Source organism: Dryobates pubescens, chromosome 5 (assembly GCF_014839835.1).
Source record: "Dryobates pubescens isolate bDryPub1 chromosome 5, bDryPub1.pri, whole genome shotgun sequence".
Classification (NCBI taxonomy): Eukaryota; Metazoa; Chordata; class Aves; order Piciformes; family Picidae; genus Dryobates; species Dryobates pubescens.
Window position 1 is genome coordinate 27,852,757 of NC_071616.1, and position 20,392 is coordinate 27,873,148.

A 20,392-nucleotide genomic window follows, 5' to 3' on the forward strand; every position below is an offset into this window, starting at 1 on the left:
CAAACACAAATCATTAAAAAAAAAAAAAAAGGGAAAGAAAGAAAGAACAAAATGAAGAGCAACCTTGAAGGGACAGTGATGAACTAAGAATAAGGACATTTGGGTTCAATTCCGAACTCTTCCCTTGTCAGTATAGCTTTGGGCAGTTTCTTTGTTCCTGAGCTCCTTATCTATTTAATAAGGATATTAATACTTGATTAGTTCTACTCCTTGCCTGCATGCCTTTTGATGGCCTCTTGAAGGTTTTTATAGTAGAAACTACTTCTGCTATCTGTAAAACTCTCAGTAAAATGAAGGCCTGCTTTTTGTTGAAGACACAAGAAGAATTAAAGGAGAGAAGCACAATCAGATCGTATGTCTACCATAGGCTTAGTAAGAACTGCTGTTCAGTATCAGTAACATGAGTCTACGCAGTACGTAGTGAGAGAGCTTCTGATTAGAGAACTAACTTGTGACAACCAATAAATATCGGAACAGCTATCACAGATCTAGTTGAAAGATATATAACAGAAATTTTCCCTGTCAAAAATGAGTATTTAAAGAGTTGCAAGTTTTCACTGAGAAACTGATATACAGATATCAGTACAATTTCTTGTAACAAACAGAATTCTGATAAAAAAGTATTAAAAGGAAATGTGTCCTTTGAAAATCAGGCTTCCATACATAGGGATTTTTAGAGCTTTTAATTAAAAAAAACCAACATTATCCCTTTTCTATTTTATATCCTGGCTTATGAAAATCACAGATGCTGATCTACTGAAATTCTTGTCAAATAAATATTCTTCCTGTGGCTGTTTGTGTTTAAGCAACAACACTTTAAGGCTCATCTGGTTTTGGTTTGGGATTTTTTTAGGGCCTTTCAAAGATCAGGTTTTTGCTGGATCTTGAATCACGACAGCTCAAGGCATTCCAAGTGCAGGAACTGCTTATGTATTTTATTATTCAAGTACATTTTTCTTGACTAGAAATGGTTGCTACAAGTGTGGAAAGTATTTCCACTGATCACTATAACTCCCCTGATAATGCAGATGGTTCAAACTCTAATTCACATAGTTTATCTAAAGGAACAGTTCAATGGACTGAAATGAAATGCATGTGTTTTCAGCTTCAGACCTGTATTTACTACTATCTTAAAAGGAAAGGAAATTACTTTACTTGCTTTGGAAATGACAGAGAAAGCCAAATACAGATGTTATGAAAAAGCTTAAATGACTAAAAATGTCACTAAAGAATAAAGTTCTAAGTCACAGGAAATCACCGATAGAAATATCTGCACTCTGCATCATGCAAAACCTCTCTCAGAATCACACACTCTTTAGAAAATAATCCACTTGAAACATATATGCTGCTATTACAGAGAGAAAAGAAACAGACAAACCTACTGCTGCATTAGTGTACTGGATACATTTTAAAGATTGCTATGCTTGCTTTTTCTAGTATTTTTCTTTCTTTCTTTCTTTCTGCATAACCTTGCACACACACACACACAAAATTCTTATGCACTGTATTCTGTAAAGGAACTGTTCTTTACAAATTATAAGGAAGGGAATATTACTTGTTATGTAATATATATCCTAATAATATAGACATTTATAAGCACACAAAATTGCATGGGGAAAGAAAATCCAGATGATTTTATACTTCTTATTTATACACACACACACATAGATATATTCTGTAGGAAGTTTACTGCAATTATGCCTTCATATTTTGTCCCAATACCCCAAGGATAAACATGTTCCCGAATCAAGTAAAAAGCTAAACATAATGCATTAAATTAAAAACAACCAAAAAACCAACCCAACCTATTTAATGTAGCATCCTTGGCAACATAAGAATCCTTGAACTAGTGATAATGAGCACTTTTATAAAACCAGTGATCTTTTAAAGGATTTTTTTTCCTTTTTTTTTTTTTTTGAGGAGCTTTCAGAATAATTGAGAATACCTAGTAGCAATGTTAATATTGTCACAAAAAGAAATAAGCCAGTGAGTGATTCCAATACAAATAAACTTCTCTCCTATTTGGAGACCACTAATAAAAGTAAACTTTTGCATACTCTGATAGTTCTTCGCTAACAACTTATCTGTACAGTTGCACGATCTTTAAAAATGTAATTAACCTATTTTTCTTGTCCTAATTACAAGGCAAAAGGATTCACGTGGATAAAAGGAAAAATGGGTTAGTTTAGAAGGGAAATACCAATTATGCCCAAAGCCTAAAAAAAAATCTGTTGCTATGGCAATCAAAGAGCCGGGTCTTACAAAACCTTTCATAATTTATTCACATGAGTAGTTCTTACTCATACGAGTTGTCCCATTGATTGAAATAGCACTGTTGATGTGAGGAGAGATTTGCAACAGGAAACTCGAATTTAGAATGCAGTACTTGTTCACATTAAAAGCTGAGGGGACTACTTCCACAAGTACGAGCATCTTCGACGGTGAATATTGGAAGATGACGTTTATGGATTGTGTTGTCCTTTCTCAGTTCTTATTGCTTTTTACACTGGTCACATATTTTAGATGGTAGAATACACAAAATATCTACTTCAATGCACATGTACACGTATTCTGAACATACGCATACATATGTTCAGACACGCTTACTCCTACTGTGTGACCTGACCGAGGTGATCCTGCTTTGGCAGGGGATTTGGATTCAACGATCTCCAGAGGTCCCTTCTAACCCCTACCATTATATGATTCTATGAAAATGAAGGCTGATTGCTCTGAACCCCACCACAAAACTGTTACAATATAGGAACATGTTTATAGCATCTCTGTTTCCTCCTATGCAGTAATTTGAAAAAGCTGCATTATCCTTCTCTCTAAAAGCTACTGGAGTCTTTCATGATACAAGGAGAAGATGTATTTGAAACCACCACAACATTTCATGTTTTGAATAAGATTTAAGCCCTGATTCTTATTCACGAGTCCTGGTGTGGCCTCACCTGGCCGTTTTGTTTTGACTTTTTGCATCCCTCTCACTCTCAAAATCTTTTGCTAGGAACTTTTCACCTCTATACCCAGCTGGACAGCCCGTGACAACCACCACACCAAGCTGCTCTTGTTCCATTTCTAACCTCATCAGAAGCAGTGGGATTTGAGAGGAATTACCCTCAAAACAGGGGCAGGCCCTTATCACAGTTTGTTCCTCAAGAAGCACTTAACTTTTCTTCTTTCAAACTCAGTGATCAACCAAAATGCATTTAAAAATACATATATTTCCTGTCACCACTCTTTCATCTTTTAATTCTACCCGAAGTTCTGAAACTAAAGTTGAAAAGAACAGGCTTTCTTGAAAACTATCTTGTTCTTCCACCTCAGTAGCCTATGTAATTTCTTATCTGCTTGGCATTTTCCTGATAATCACCCTAAATTTTGGTAAGTCAAGTAGTTAGCTAATAACATCACCTTGCACTCCCTAGCACTTTTCATCCAGGCAGATGAAAGCACGTTACAGATGTTAAGAAAAAACATTTCCCAGCATCCACTGAAGCCATTTACAATTCTCAACACCTCACTAATACATGACAAAAACTACTAGATAGGAGAACATCTTGCACTGGGTTTGCTTACTGTGTCACATCAAGTGTAATATCATAATTCACAGTGGTCAGATTTTGGCTTTCTAACACGTAAAAGTATCTTTCTCCCACTGTATCTAAACCACAGCATCCAAATCTACATTTGATATTTGTTTCTCATGGGAATTAAAATAATGTATATATTTTGTACCTACAGATCTCAAAGATATTCAAAACCCTTCTGTAGCTTTTATTTACTAAGATAGTTCTTATTGAGAACTATTCTTATGTTGATACACATTTTCTTTTGCCTTCCATTTTTGCCTTCTAGTGGTCAGTGCGTGACTGACTTGCAGGGAAGGTATAGCACCATGACCCCAGAGAGACAGAGCGAGAGAAAGAGGAGGAAGGAGGAGGGAAATGGAGGGAGGGGGAAAGAGAGAGAAATGTCAAAGCAAATTCTTAAACATCATATTTAGAGTGGAAATGAGAACAATAAAGATACTGCTGTTCCAGTCCAAATGCAAACAAACAGCACAGGTGTGCACAAGCACACACATGCACATACACACTCTCATAAAGCAAGGGAGAAAGACAGAAATGATCTCACAAAGCTGCTGCAGTAATCAGGATATTTGCTCCTGGAAACAGCCATAGAAGCAAATGTTCTTTTGTTATCTTTCTTTTTTTTTTTTTTTCCAATTTTCATTTGATTATTGTTGCTATTTTTACCTCTTACCATAACAGAAATATGGTTATTATTAAAAGGAAGGAAAAAGGCCTTACCATGCAGTGCATCAGGAAGAGATGAGAAGCACAGAGCATGCTGCAGAGATTAAGCTCAGCATGGCATTCAGATATCCTTTGGAATTGAAGAAAATTGTCCAACCCATTCTTCCTAACAAAGTGGACAAGTTTTCTCTAGGCTTGAATTTTTCACCAGAAGTCAGATCCTCACAGTGCATTATATTTTCTTCTTCAGGAGATATATTTCATCCAGTTAAGTTTTAGCTTCGCAATGCCATTTCCAATGAGCTCTAAAAGGTTCTTCATTCCCAGATTCGTGGTGTCATCAGAGGGACTCCAAAGAAAATCAAAGAAAGAAAAAAAAAAAAAAAAAAAAGAAAGAAAATAATACCTTACTGAAGCTCTGAAATTACTATGCAGAAAAGAAGTAAAAACCCCACAAAATAACAACCCCTCATTTATTCTATTACCTCTGTGCTTCACAACAATCAGTACTACCTCTTTGGTCTCATATATGCAGTGCTGATTACTTGTAACAAAGGAAGAAGCAAAAACTTTCCCAATTCACACATGATGCATTTTCATTACTGCTGGCTCAACTGTGCACTGCCAAACAGCCCTTCTCATCCTGAGAAATCTTTTAAATCATCTGACAAATACATCAGCTCTCCCTTTCCCTTCCCAAAGAACATGAATATTAGAATTTCTAGAAAAGTGTTGGAGAAAGCTTGACAAATAACCCCAAAATATCAATTGTACCTAAAAGCAAAACCCTCAAAGCAGGAGAGCTCTTGAGCAAGGAGATACCTTGCCTGAAGAATCTGGGAACACGCACACTAAGTCGTCATAGGGAAGGAGAGGGGAATAAAGAATTGTGGCTAATGGGGGATTTGGAGAGGGTGGGATGGGATCGCATGGGTATCAGGCAGAAGTGGGATCCTGAGTCACCCTCAGCCTCCTGCCTTCTCGCTGACAGCAGCTCGGGCTTCCCCTGCACTTTCTGCAAAGCATATTAATTGATTCTGGTTGCTGAGCAACTAACTCTGGTGAGCCACATCGACGGCTCCGGCTCAGCTTCAGCAACAGCAGCAGGGAGAGGGGATGGTCTCCCCCGCCTCCCTCTGCTTCCCGGGGCTCGCTCACCTCCCCAGGATGCCATCAGTTGCTCTGCAGGGAAGCCTTGCAAGAAAAAGGAAAAAGACCCCATTAGTGCAGCAGGGAGAAGAGATGGATTGCTCTCCCTACCCCGTGCGCAGGCGAGCAGCCCCCTATCTCATGCTGGCAGCACCGCTGCAGCATCAAAGGGCGGCCCCCACCCCGACGCTGCCTGGGATACCCCGGCCGGGGGGGGCTGGTGCAGCCCTGGGAAATCCACCCAGGCATGTCTAGAGGTAGGTGAACCAGAGTGCTGAAGCTTTCTTCTGAAAACAGAAGCTGAGTTAACCCTCTGCTTCTTCAGGCACTCTGCAAAGATGTTGCTAAAATAACAAGAACCCCCAACGGTTATACTCCAACTCATGGGCTCAAAAATGAGTTTCCAGATGAAGCTACTGCCACTTAAGCTGTCCCTGCAATAAAGGGTTGAATGTATGACTTATTTCTGACCTCTTTACCATGTTTCACTTTAGACAGAGCAAACACAGTAACCCAGAGCCACTATCCAGAGGAATTGTCTGAATGTCTTTGTCAGAGAATGCAAAATGGAGTGCTTGGACTTTGTCATCGCTTTAACAAATATTGTGTTTAAGTTCCTTACAGGAGAGAAGCAACAGTGAAGCCATTTAGTTTTGGCCCACAAAAGAGATGGGATAGATACTTGGATCTGGCTCAATGGGTTCCTCCTAGAGTGCCTTGACTGGTGGTCCCATAGGAATGACACAGAGGATTTCAGAAAGGCTGATGCTAAGTAGATAGACTCCAAACAGGGCTTGACCATTGCAATTTGCAGCAGGGCTTCCGTTGACTTCTGTTGCTCTAGGGGCTGAATAAAACTTCTAAACATCACAGAATTTTTCTCTTGTACAAGATGTTTCTCTTGTGCTCTCATTTTGGACAAATCCTTAGTCAGATCATGGCATTTGCTCAGCACTGACTAAGCTGTCTTTCCATTGCATAGGTAAGATGTAAGAAATGAAAAGCCCTCAAGATTTCTCTCCATATGACCTGGCAGTAAGTGCAACATCAGATCTTGGCCAAACTGCTCACACATGATTACTGTCAAAGACCTGAGCTAGATCAGCTCTTTATTCTGTTATAGTGATAGGACAATTTAAAGGTCAAGGCCCTGAGAACTGCCTTAGCTTGCAGTCACATAAACAGAATTATCTAATTCTCCCCTTGAAAACTTCCAACCTGTAGCTTATGTACACTATCTAAATGGTAAATATCAGGACTCCATGAAATGGGGACAGGTTATCTTAAGCAAAAGTGTACGTTTTCTGACAGATGCTTAGCCTCTCCACACTCTGCTTTCATGCTTTATAAAGAAGGATCTAGTTTAGCCTCATTTTCTTAGAAAAGCTGGATGCTTCACGTATATTCAAATCTCAGAAAGGACTATTAGATTAAGTTAGCAGAGCTGCTATACAGAACAGATTGCAGAACATATTCAGCTCATCTAACATGTCTATTGATATGAGCATATATATTCCTAATCCCCCAAATACAACAAGCAAAGCAGTATGGGAACTTCTGTTTGATTTGGTAAGTGAAAGCCATTTAGTCTCCTATCAACAACAGAATACAGCAGGATATTTCTAAGGAAGAGATCCTACAGTTCACCTACCTGATGAAAATGTGTCTCCTGAGGTGTTTTAACGTACTAAATGTAGAACAAACACACTAAACTACACTAAACCTGCATATAATAAATATAGACTGTTCTTGATTTATATGGTCACAGATTTATGTAATTAATTTCATGTCACTGATTCTCCCTTTTTTCTCTTCTTCTGACTCTTTAGAAGTTTCTTTTTTATATCTGTCATTGTACCTTGTCTTTGTTCTTGGGCAGGAATAAATCCAAGGTTTCCTTTAGCAGTGGTTGACTCAAATACTGTACATTGTTTTGTGTCATTGCTCATATACAACATTGCTTCATTTAGCCTGTAAGTTTATTCACTTGCACAAAGTGCTGAAGTATGACAAAATGCAGGGTTGAAAGGGAGCTACCCCACCTGTCTCACAGCAGGATCAATCACACATACGCTAGTCCAGAGATAGAGCTTTCTACCAGTGCTTACAAGTCTCCTTTCTGGAGACTCCAGTGCCTCACTAGTGTAACTACAAAAAGGGCATTTCTAATTTCCATTGCTACAAAATTAAGCACAGTTTCTCATCCCATCCACACCAACCAAGGAAAAGAGCTTGTCCATTCCTTGCTGCAACTGCCTTTTATGCATATAAAATTCATTATATCTCTTGTCATTCTCTTTTTTTTCTAGATTAAAAACTTATCCGAGCATTTACTCTTCTGTGGTAGTTTTAGGCTATGCCTTTAAAATTTTTTTATAGATCTTGAACAGAAAGTAGTAAAATGTAAATAAATCACTACTGGGCATAAAAAGGAAAATAATGATAGTTCCAAACAATCCCATTAGAAAGATAACAGACTTAAGATAGTAATGTAAAAAATTTCTCTCTCGTTTCTAGCTTCTTTGCTCTGGGAGAGATACTAACTTGCTTCTGCTTGACCTTGTTTTGGCTAAGTCTAACATCTCTCTGCTCCTTTCTCTTGTTCCTTTCATGTACAGGGGGGTAAGGGGAGGGGGCAGGGAGGGACAAGCTATTACCTTCCCCTGGTCTTTGGCCAGAGGGTCCTCATCCTGTTTATTAATTGTTAAATACCTGTAAACATTGTAAACACAGTATATGCTGTATATATTAATTGCATTCCATTGTAGATTGTAGTTTTGCTTGTAAATACAGCTTTCATTTGCTTCTAACTGAGCCAGTCTAGGAAATTTAATGTTGGGGGGGGGGGGGGGGGATGGGGGTGGAATTTCAACCCACCACATCTTCTGTCACTTTTTAAAAGGAATGGTTAATCACACACTGACCTCTGGATCATAAGAGTGCAGAAAATTAAGAGTACGTGCATACAGGGATGCACATTAATGCATGCAAAAAGTACAAAGGAAACAGTGTCTGGCTTAGGAAGTGAGTCACAACATAGGAACAAGAGGGTATTGCTACATCTAGTGGTGATAATAGGGTTAAATTCTGTTTCAATATTCATTTTTAATTTTCTGAATGAAATGGGGTAACAAAAAGGAGGAGGTTAAATGCAGCTAGCTTCTAGGCCTCTGTCAATGAATCTTACCAGCCTGTGGAAGACAGCTGTTCAATTTAAGGACATAAAGGGGGGAAAAAAGACTACTTTTTTCTTTGAAATTGTGTAAGGATTTATGAAAGGCTAAATAGAAGAGGGGAGCTAGCACAAGATCTGAGGAAGATAGTATGCGAAAAATATAGAAATAGAGAAAAGATTAGGGGTGAGTAAGTGCTTGGGTGTGAGGACATTTAGACTAAGGGAACAAAGAAACATGGAGAGATTTCCCAAATTCTTACACAGTAATTATTTAGTCTATATGAATATAGTTCACCATACACACACTAAAGAATGATTTGTATCAACAAGATCAGCTGTAGTTGTTTTACCTTCTCCACTTTTACCCCTTTATATTCATTCTGACGCCTGATTTTATCCTTGACAATGCAATCTTTAAAAGTGTGACAACAAATTATTAATATTTTCACATGCCTTGTTTCATGCTTTATTTTGACAAGGAGGAACACTGAAGAGAGTTGAAACTCTGTGCTGGAGCAAATATCATAAAAAGTGCTAGGAGAGGGCAGTTGAAGGGCAAAGCAATAAAGCAAAACAAGCATAGAAAAGAAATCAAGTGATTTAAAAATCAAGTGATTTAAAAACAAAAGCAAACTGATGTGTAAGAGAGAGCCATCAGATTATTACAAGAAATTGTAGGAGAGGCAGGTTTGGAGGTGTGAACAGTTGTACAATTTCCGAGATTTTTAATTTTTTTTAGAAGAGGCAAAGCTGCTTAGATTAAATTCAGTCTCCTACAGAATGCAAGTACAGTATCTCCCTTTCACTTACACAAGGCTTGAATTTAATCTCATATAAATGCTTTTTATTATGCATTGAAAAGGCTGACTAATGGACATGTTCTGTTCTTATTCCGTTTGCTATTTATCTTCCCTCTCACAACTCTCTATCATTTCAATAGTAGCATTATCCTCTTTGAGAAAATGACTGTCCTGTAAGCCTAAGTACTAGAGCAAGCTAGAACCTAGTCAGCTTCCATGCCCCAGGGAAATGGTACAACTAGTGTCCCACTAAAACCTTTTTGATTTCTGCAGCTTGAATCAGACCAGCAGCACTCCTCTGTGTTTACGCCCCGTAGCCCAACAAGGCTAGTGCTACAAGACCTCGGGCATCAAGATAGCAAGGAGACATAACAAGCCATGGCAACTGGTTGGGCAGAAACACTTTTCAGATTTTAGACTGACTCCTCTGTGTTACTGAGACCTGATAATGAGAAGTCCTCAGGGAGACAAATGGGAATTAAAAAATGCTGTTGTCAATATATTCTGTTCCAGGCTGAAGGAAAGGACCAAGTGGAAGGGATGACATTTGAAGAAGGCAAGTGAGGATTGAATCAAATGTAAAGTGGTGGCCCAAGTTAGGGAAAAGGTGCCTTTCTTTGGCTGGTTGTGGATGTCTGTGCTGCTGGGAAGGAGGACAGCAGGGGTGAACAGGCTCCTTACTGTGCTGGGCAGAAATGTTCCCTGGCCTGAAGAGCAGAGACCCCTAGGGACTTGGAAGATATGGGTACAGTCTGTCAGGCTTTAAGAAGATGAAACAAAACATTTCTCAGGAATCTCCCTGAAAGTGTCAGGAGCAAGGAAGACAAGGGTCTTGAAGATGGATGTGCCAGCATTGCTTCTTGGGTACGCAGATTGCTTCAGCAGCCACTGTTATCAAGAGATGCCTTCCCACAGGGCAGTGCAGAGGGCCATTCAGGCAGCCTCTGAACTGAGTGACAGTGGAAATGTCTTGCTCAGTTCACCCAGCTGCCTGCCACAGTACTGTCTGGTCACTAGAAGCAAATCAAATTGCTTGTCAATCAAAACACTGCAAATACACTGCAATTGTAGTCTAATGCTCGATCGAGACCATCACTTTAATCCTTGCAAGCTGCATCTTTTCTGGTAGCTGCCAGTTGAGGATTGAATTAAATTTTTTAAATCAATATTGTATTCACAGATCATGGAAATTGCTTGAAGTATATGGAGCAAAAGATATAATTTATTTATGAATAAAATTTTAATCATGAACCCGTGAAAATAATTTGAGAATAAGTTTTCCGGATGTGTTTTCATTTTGGCCTTTCGATACCCTGTATCGCAATTATTATTCAGGCAATTGCAGCACAAACAACTGAATTGATTTCTTGCCTTTTTAGTTTAAATGCCATAATACATGGATGAGAGTCTGAGCTTCAGTGAGCGCATTTCCAGATCATAATCAGTAACTAATTGGAAAATCTAACCGTACAAAATAGACCTTTATTAAAAAAAAACACGTATCCAAAGCATGACAGATGTACATAGTTGCATCTGTCTGCAGTATAGTTAACATCCCTAAAAGCTATTTCCAACATACTTTAAATATAATACTACTGTAATAATCACTTTCCAATATGCTATATGGCAACTGGTATCATTTTCTAGTTTCCATCAGTGCAAATCAAACTAGGATATCATAGTTGTCAAAAACATGCAACGGTAAGAAAATACTACAGCCAATGGTAAATAAAGAAAACAAAATGCAAAACACTTCAAGTTTGGTTTTCCCTTTCTTTTTAATTAAATGTTGCTTTACTACAGCTTGACCACTGACCAAGGAATGGTAAAAGGTTCCAGTGTGTGGTTACTAATTGTTGGATTTGCTCATACTTTTTCAAGGCAAGCTGAAGTAAATTTTAATGGATCTGATTCTAATTTTTTCAATGTAATAAGTAAGCTTTTTACATTCACTTGTTTCAATGAAATCATCCTTAATTTACATCACTGAAGCTAGTGATAATAAATACACACTCCTACCTGTCCATTGAAGAACTAGCTTCAGCTTAAATTCACCGTGTACTGGTATATGTAGCACTGTTTCCCTTACATCACTCTAACACTAAATATAGCACTTCAATATAGCTGTATCAAAAATGTATGCACTAAAATGTGATTACCTGACTAGCAGCACAGCCATATTCATTGCAGAAAATACATATACTATTTTTTTTTCCATTAGAAAAAGAAAACCTGGTTTGAAATGAGCTTAGCACAGAAATAGAACATAAATGAATAATCTCAACTTATTTTAACTTATTTTAAACAGGGATATCTTGACCTAAAATGTCATTTTGTATAAGATGCAGTGGCCGTTTTACTTCTTGTGGGGATCATCAATACTGAACACAAGTTACTCACCAAAAGAGTGGTCTGATCCTGCTTCTCTGACCTAGGTAACAAAACACTCCCCAGTTTCTGAGCAGATGAATGGGCTCTATTCTACGGAGCCCACTACAGTCTCGGACAAAAACTTCTTAGCCTGTTATACCAAATCAGGACAGACTTATACCTCTCATGCTGCTTAAGTAGGCTAGTTCCATGCATACATTCAACCACTTCAGAATAAAGGTATTGTTTTCCAAGAGGTTGTGATGTGCTTGCAGTGTCTGTGTTCAAGCTGGAATCTCATTAGAAAAACAGTAATCTTGCTCTACAGCAAGTGTAGTGAGATAGGACATGCAATGCATGAATTCATCGAATCCCGAGGGTGATCATCTGCCTGAAATCCTTTTCTAGATAAGCATATTCACACATGATAAAAAAAAAGCTCTCAAGCAGCAAAAGTTATTACTGCTGAATAAATATTCACATTATTTCTCAACAGGCAATATAGATAGGCACTGGCTAAATCAGCCCTACAACAGTTTTGTTAAGCTCTTGGGTGTGCATTTCACAACATTACTATTTGATATCAGAGAACAAAAATTTAGTTCTGTCTCACTCCTCTACTTTTGTTTTTACTTTCTACTTTGTTTTTCTTTAAAAGATGTAGAGAAATAACTGAGGTGGGTTAACTTCCAAACATTAAGAAAAGTAATACAAATGGATCATGATTCACACCTAGAGCTCTTAATTACTGAACTAAACACAACACAGTGCTAGAACAGGGGTAAAGTCCTTTAAAACACGACTCTTTTTACTTTGTTTCACAAAACAATCATTCACCAGTTTGGCTTGGGTTTCTATCTGTCACTAGCAGAGGAATCTTTGCAAGTAGCTTTCTGGTGACAATCACTGGGAAAAGCTTAACAAGTCCCTGAAGTTCAGCAGTGGATACCCCATAGCTGGGAAGGAAAGCAAACTCCTCCAGCCGTCCTCTGTTAGGCTCCTTTAAACCCTTTCTAAATAATTATTCACTCCATTAATTAATATTTTGCAGACTCTATAGATGAATAAACCACAGGTATTCAAAGGACTCCTCAGATCCAAAATATAAAAGCAAAATTTATAAATATAGACCCACAAGGTACTCTGATGCATTCCTTAAAAAAAACCACAAACAAACCAACCAACTATAAAAAAACCCCACACCACAACAAAGCAGAAACAACAACAAAAACCACCCCCAAAACAGCCAAACAAGCCAACCACACACACACAAAAAGGCAACCAAACTAAAATTGGCCTAAACATGTCAACCTTTTATTGTATGTCTATTTCTTAATTACTAAATTTGGTGTTAGGCTTTTCTTTGGTGCTGGCCTCTGTTTAATCAATTAATAACAGTGTTTGCACATCTTGAATGCTTTGTCTTAACATCTCACTCCCTTTTGTGGATTGATCCACTCTGAGATTTTAATGAGAGTCCTTTCTCATGCTTTTATGCAGAATTATTATGCAGAGGAGAAAGTGATAATAACTTAGTCTTCTGTTAATTGCACATCTAATTATTCTTCTGAAGTTTATTTATAATTGCGTCTGCCAGCAGGTATTGTTTCAATTATCATAGCCACATTGTAAATGGAGCTTAAATTAATGGCTTTCTGTAAACAACCATATTTTAAAACAATAACTAAGTATTAATGTTTATTTTTTTTAGCTAAAAATACTCTCTTCTCTGATAGCCATTCCTGCAAACAAAACTCCTTAGGGAACCGTGTAGAATCTTTGTCCTTCATTAATAATAATATGTAAGCTAGGAAATGTTCTCAGAGGACAGCAAAAAAATAATTAAGACAAAAACTTTTTATGGTCAAAGGGTCTTTTTTCTTTTTTTTTTTTTCTCCTAAATGGTAATCAGGGCTTTTATGTTAAAACTCTTCAGACAGAAATCCTCACCTCTAGAGGCACAGCAGTGCCATTTCTCAAAGAGAAGAAGTGTTCTTTCAAGGGTGAAAGGGAAAGAAGTATCTATTTTTGATGCTGTTTTTTTTCCCACTTGAGAGCTAGGAAACCCCTTGTTTACCACAGTAGTTCTGCTATGATACAGAACTCACCTGAAACTTAATTGTTCAAAGATCTCAGGTCAGGAAATTATGTTTTCAGGGAAAAACTGTCCAACAAACATCATCTTTAGAAAGCACAATTCTATACATACTCTTGCATTTATCATATGAAATAAGATTGTTTTATCTGGCGCGATGCATTTAGAAGGAATTATGTAATGACAGAAAGATATTTAGACACAGATATTTCACTATGCACAGATGATTGGCATACACATTCTCTCCCAAGAGCATACAAATGTATACAATAGCTCAATATATTAGGGATTAACTGGGAGTGAGATTCAGATCTTGGTTATGGAAAACAGTGGTTTGTAAGCTGACAGAAAATGACATTGTGCAGTACTGCATATTTAAAATTTCAGACAGACAGTTTGCCTTCATATCAAACACATTTTCCTCTGACACCGGTCCCCTGCGCGCCCCTGCCCCTTTACTAAAATGAACATTGAAAGGGAAGCCTGTGAGACTTACCTGTTTACCTTGCAGGTGATGAAGAAGTTTAAAGCATCAACGTTCTCATGACAGGGTGTCACTAGCCTTTAGCTTGCACAGAAATAATTACATTCTTCCATCTTTTAGCTTTCTCAGTAAGTGAAAGCTGGTGATGGATGCTAGCAGCCTTGTTAAAATATCACTGTAATCCGTTCAAGCTCTGGAGATTGCTTAGAAAACCAAGTCATAAACATGCAGTGTCTACAGCTTCACGAGCTGCTCAGCATTTTCCAAGCATGTGCGCATCTACCTTTCCAATACAGTACTTGACAGTACTCTCTACATATTTTCGTATGAGTAGAAAGAATAGAGTTGTTGAAAGTAAATTCTGCATGAGCACAAGTGCTTTACACATTTAATCTTTTTCATATCACATAGCTATGATTTCAGGAAAGGAGACAGCCTTTATGTTTTTTGGTTGTTGCTCTTAAAAAAAAAAAAAAAGGGAAAAAAAAAAGGCAGCTTTAAATAGAGAACAAGAAGCAAAGAGGGTATAACAGTTCAAGAAGCAGCAGGCAAGGATGGGTGTCTTGTGATTGCTTTGAGTTAATACTCCTCAGGGGGAGATGGAAAAAGCACAAATACAGCAAAATCTGTCTTACAGAGTAAAAATCTGTTGTATAAGCCAGTCCCTGGCAAAGTAAAACAGCATGTGCTTTTACTCCATTAATTTCTAACATGTCAGAGTGTAAAAGAAATTAGAAGCTTTGTGTTTATTAGGGGCAAACAGGTAGGAAGAAGAAAATGCAGTATATGTAAGTACTGTAATTGTTTCTGCTCCCCTGGGAAATGTATCAGATAGCTCCAAAATCTGTTGGGGATGCGTATGTGAAAGCAGCATTTGTCAGTATTACTGAACATTTTATCATTACCAATAGAGAGTAAGTGGAGAATGAACACTAATAATGCTGCATCCTCTAGATACAAATAAATGCATTTGTGACTGCTCTTTCTATAGCCTACACAAGCCAGGCTTTTGGACTTTGTGGAAAATATAATGATGAAGGCTGTTACAAGAATGTAAGTGCTGAACACTTTGGAACAACTGACCCATTTACTGGCACCACCCAATGAGATCTTCAGATTAAAAACTCTAATTCAAATCCTGCTGAAGCCCATGACAATAGACTTTGAGAGGCTGTAGATGAGGGCTTTTGCCAGCTGGCTCCAGTGTCTCTGGGTATCACTACACAGCTAGACCAAAAAGTCACACAAAACATCTTGGAAGGTGCTGGTCGAAACCCTACTTTGACTTGAAACTCTCCTGGATGTGACAGTGTGATGCTGAATCTGAATTTGCTCAGATAATGTATGCAGCACAAACACATGCCTGTTCCCTTCAGGGCCAAAAAGAAAACACTCAATTTATTTATATGATGAGTCCAGTCACAGACCAAAACACCACTGAGCCAAATGCTATTCAAGCATAAAAGAAACTCCCCAGTTGCATGAATTTACAGTCCAGCTGTCACCTTTCATACTTCCCACACACACTGCCCACCTGTAGTGCCACCAAATCTTGCAGAAAAAAAGATCCCTGAATTTAAAGCTTTCTAACTATTAACAATGTCATACTTTCAGTTACTTTTTCCTCGTGGCAGAGCTTGATCCAACCCTTTAAAAACCAGCACATTCTGAAAACATGAAACCAAAATTAACCCCGAATTCCATTACCCCAGTTGTCCAAGAAGCTGGAGCAAAACATCTTGAGTACCATCACATGACACATGCAGGACAATCACACGACCAGGACTAGCCAGAGGGAAAGGTTGTAGATGTTGTCTGCCTGACATGAGTAAAGCTTTTGACACTGTTTCAAACAGTGAAACTAGCTGCTCATGGTTTGGACAGGCATAAACTGGATAAATAATTGGCTGAATGGCCAGGCCCAAAGAGTTGTGGTAAAAGGAGTGAAATCCACTTAGTAGACAATAACAAGTGGTGTTCCCCAGGGCTCAGTATTGGAGACACTTCTCTTTCATATCTTTATTGATGATCTGGATAAGGGCATCAAATGCATCCTCAGTACATTTGATCGAGGGTAGGAAGGTTCTACAGAGGGATCTCAACAGGACAGATCAATGGGCTGAGGCCAATTGTATGAGGTTCAACAAAGCCACATGCCAGGTTGTACACCTGGGTCACAACAACCCCATACAGTGCTACAGATAGGAAGAGCGGCTGGAAAAGTGCACTTCAGAAAAGGACCTGGGGGTACTTGTCAACAGTTCCTGTCTTGTATCAGAAAGAGTGTGACCATCAAGACTAGGGAAATGATTGTGCCCCTGTACTCAGCACTAGTGAGGTTGCATCTCCAATACTGTGTTCAGTTTTGGGCCCCTTGCTACAGTGAGAATGAGGTCTAGATTGGATATTAGGAACAATTTCTTCACCAAAAGGGTTGTGAGGCGCCTGGAGACGCTTCATGAGGAAGGGGTGTAATCACAGTCCCTGAAAGTATTTAAATAGCATTAGATGTGGCACACAGGGACGTGGTTCACTGGGGACTTGGCAGTGTTGGGTTAATGGTTGAACTTGGTAATCTTAAAAGGTTTCCTCCAACCAAAACAATTATTGATTCTGTGTACATGTCTGTGATACACTGAAAATATAAAAATCAGGGGGGCGGAGGGGTGGGTGGAGGCAGGGGAGGAGGGTGGGGGGCCATGGAGGGAATGGCCATGTTTTGCATTCTAGCTCTGCAGAACTGCACACAGCAGATACAGGGAATTCCACATCCTCATCTCAGCTCATTGGTAGTTCATGGATTTACCTGCAAGTGCAGTAGCACTAAGTTTGCATATCCTTTTCTTTGCCATATTCACAACTCTGTATTTTGCTGCAGTCCAAGTATCCTAAGCCTATATGTACATGGAAAACTGCCAGCCCATTGATAATGCCTTGGCTGCTGATTTTCTTGTAGAGGAAGCATCTTCTCATATGTTCCTAAACATTAGATATGCTGGAAATTCCTTCTCAATATCTGGTGTCCAGGTGGGATGCTCAGCAAACCCACTGCCCCTAGAAAAGTCACCGTTAGGAAAGTAAGAAGACATCTCCTTGAGCATTGCAGAGGAAACCACAGCCTAACACTTTTTCACAGATTCATAGATTTCATCGGGTTGGAAAGGATCCTGAAAGGATGCCTTGTTCAACCATCCTGCTGTGAGCAGGGACACCTCCAACTAGATCAGGCTGTCCAGAGCCATACAGAGTCTGATCTTGAATGTCTCCAGGGACTGGGCCTCAACCACATCCCTAGGCAACTTGTTCCAATATTTTACCACTTGTAAGGAACTTCTTCCTTGTATTTAACATAGATCTACCTTGCTCCAGTTTACAACCATTGCCCCTCATCCTATCACTATAATCCCTTCTAAATAGTCCTTCCCCAGCCTTTCTGTAGGTCCCCTTCAGATGTAGTGAAAAGGTCTCCTCAGAGCCTTCTCCTTTCCAGGCTGATCAGTCCCAATTCTTTCAGCCTGTCTCCATAGGAGATATGCTGCAACCCTCTGATCATCTTTGTGCAATCCTGAGTGGTATCAACTCCACTCAGAGCTCTGTGGATCCCTATGAAAATCTTATTCTTCCTTGTCAACTCTGCAGTTAGACTAGGTGTTTGCTCCTTTATAGAGCCTTCCTTCTAGGACAGTTGCACTCCAGTCAACCAGATATGTGGTACAATCACCCCAAGCCTAATATGCAGTACCCTTGTGACAAAAAATAATTTTAAAAAAAGCAGTAAAGCAGTTGCACCATCTCTCTCAGCATATTTAAGCAAACAGCAGCACTTCCACCCAAAAAAGAAACCACCACTGCCAATGCTGCAGCATGCAGTGTTTTCTGCACACCAACATCTATTTACCACTATGGCAGCTTGATAACCACAGATGATATCCAGCACTCTCACTGCAACAAAGTCTCATTCAATCTCATCCTCAATGTTTATCCTGTGTTCAACTCACATTTGACTTCTAAATATGCTTATCAGGCATTTTGACTTTTTAACAGACAGAGGGTTTCAATTTTGGGTTCCTAGCCTGAGAAATCTTTGAAGAAGTCTGACATTGAATGGGCAGTTGAAAAGCTAGGCCATTTTAACATTGAGCAGTGGGAGAAAAAAAAAAAATAGAAAGAGAGATATAAGATAACAGTAGCTTTTTTTATTTTTTTTTTCCAGAAATAGAAGCCAGTGGTCATGAAATTTATCACTATCTTGTTCAGTATCAAGAACTTCAACGTTCTGACACTGCAAAGGGCACCTGCCTCTAGAAATTGTTTTGAATGTCTGAATTACTCCTCTTCCATCAGGTCCAATAAGGCTTGTGTAAAAATATTTGCCTTATATTTTGTACAAAATGCTTCCTGCACTCAAAGATGTATTTTACGAATAGAGGTCAATGTTTGTATGTCCCAAAGCTAGGATATTAATAACACTAGAGGATCTATAGTTTTCCATGAGACGTGGCATTTCAGCTACTGACTGTAAAAAATTGAATTTGTTCCAAGGGTTGTTTTTGCTTAGGAAGGTGACACTATCCTTGTAGAGAGGGCTTATGGGTATCCCCCTCTAATCCTGGGAGAGTCTGAGTGTCCCAGGAAGGACTCTGAGCATTTTCATCTTCTTCTGAAAGTCAGCAGGAACTGAGTGAGTGTATACAGCCCCTCAAGCAACCAGAATCCTACTAAGCATGATATAATGCTGTTCTGTGCCATTTGGATATTCCCATGTGCTATTCTAGCATGAAGCAATCCTTTGACAGACTGGGATCAATTCGTTTTAGATAACACATGCATCTCCCTGAGCACCAAAGACCTCCAAATGCACTTCTCCATATCCTGCTCAGAGAATCCTCACCACAGCAATTCTGTCTATGCATGTTCACAAGTTATTTTCACTAAATAATATATCCAGCATAATTTTCTTGGTGAAATGCAATCAAATGGCAAAAAGTCCCAAGATCTAAAAGAAAAATGTTAAAAAAATAATGTAACCACTACTAAAAATTAGCACTGTCTGGGGTGCAGAGTCCTGTAAGAAGGAACTTGGTGTCTTTAACAATTATCACAGTAACACATTACTTGGAAGTTGGAAGGGACCTCAAGAGATCATTGGGTCCAACCCCCCTGCTAAAGCAGGATCACTTAGGGTAGTTGGCACAGGAATGCATCCAGGTGGGTTTTGAAAGTCTCCAGAGAAGGAGACTCCACACCCCCCTGAGCAGACTGTTCCAGTGCTCCATCACCCTCACCGTAAAGTAGTTTCTCCTCATGTTGAGGTGAAATCTTCGACGTTCAAGTTTGAACCCATTGATTATTTCTACCTAGAAACACAAATCCTGATCTCTCTGTGCATATCCATATTCAGAACCAGAATAAATTTATTTGTGCTTAAAGAACAAGTCCCTATACACAAGAATGAGGAATTTGAGTCAGCACATGTAAGAGTCAGTTTTGGCTTAAGGTCAGGCATGTTTTAAAATAATATTTTGTGATCACTTCTTTTTGTAGCAACAGCATCAAAAGTTTCAGGAACTGTTTTTAGTTTAGCTTAAACTCAAACATTTCTTTTATGTCAGATAAAAAATCAGTTGTGACCCTGCAGAGCTGGACAGGCTGCCAATCGGCAGTCCTGACATAGTGCCCTAGAAATCAAAGTATATTGTGTTCCCTGCAAAAGAGTAGAACACATATGTAAACACATCTTGAGCATGCCAATGCATGTATCAAGATGAATCTAAGCTGACAAACAACTCTTTAGTTATTGTCCTCTACTCAGTGATGAAATATTTAAGCCAAGCTTGAGAAGCAGTGTTTGTTTCATAGTCCAGAAAGAAACAGAAACTCCTTCATCAAAGGAAAATTACTCTGATCTTTCAACTGCTTTAAGAGAATGTTGCAGCACATTTGTTGCAGACATTGTGCAGATGATGAATGGAAGGATACTGTAATAAACTACATGGATATAATACCTTTTTTTTTTTCTCCACACTTTTATGAACTATATAGGGTCCAGGAGTGCTCCAC

At 38.8% G+C, this 20,392-nt stretch overlaps 1 protein-coding gene across 8 annotated transcripts in view; it reads right to left on the bottom strand.

Moving 5' to 3' along the window:
- The window catches only part of LOC104306868 (protein TUNAR), a 192,869-nt gene that overhangs the window by 33,070 nt on the left and 139,407 nt on the right, over nt 1-20,392 (bottom strand). For 3 of the 8 annotated variants that reach the window (XM_054161884.1, XM_054161882.1, XM_054161878.1), the window contains one exon: nt 4,314-4,608. The exons of 1 other annotated variant lie outside the window; for it this stretch is intronic. In XM_054161884.1, the coding sequence (XP_054017859.1) occupies nt 4,314-4,352 (39 nt within the window). In that variant the 5' untranslated portion in view covers nt 4,353-4,608. Of the gene's footprint in view, nt 1-4,313; nt 4,609-5,033; nt 5,305-5,417; nt 5,441-14,344; nt 14,655-20,392 lie in introns of those variants that run through there. 4 more of the 8 variants (XM_054161881.1, XM_054161883.1, XM_054161880.1 and 1 more) reach the window with 4 other exon arrangements.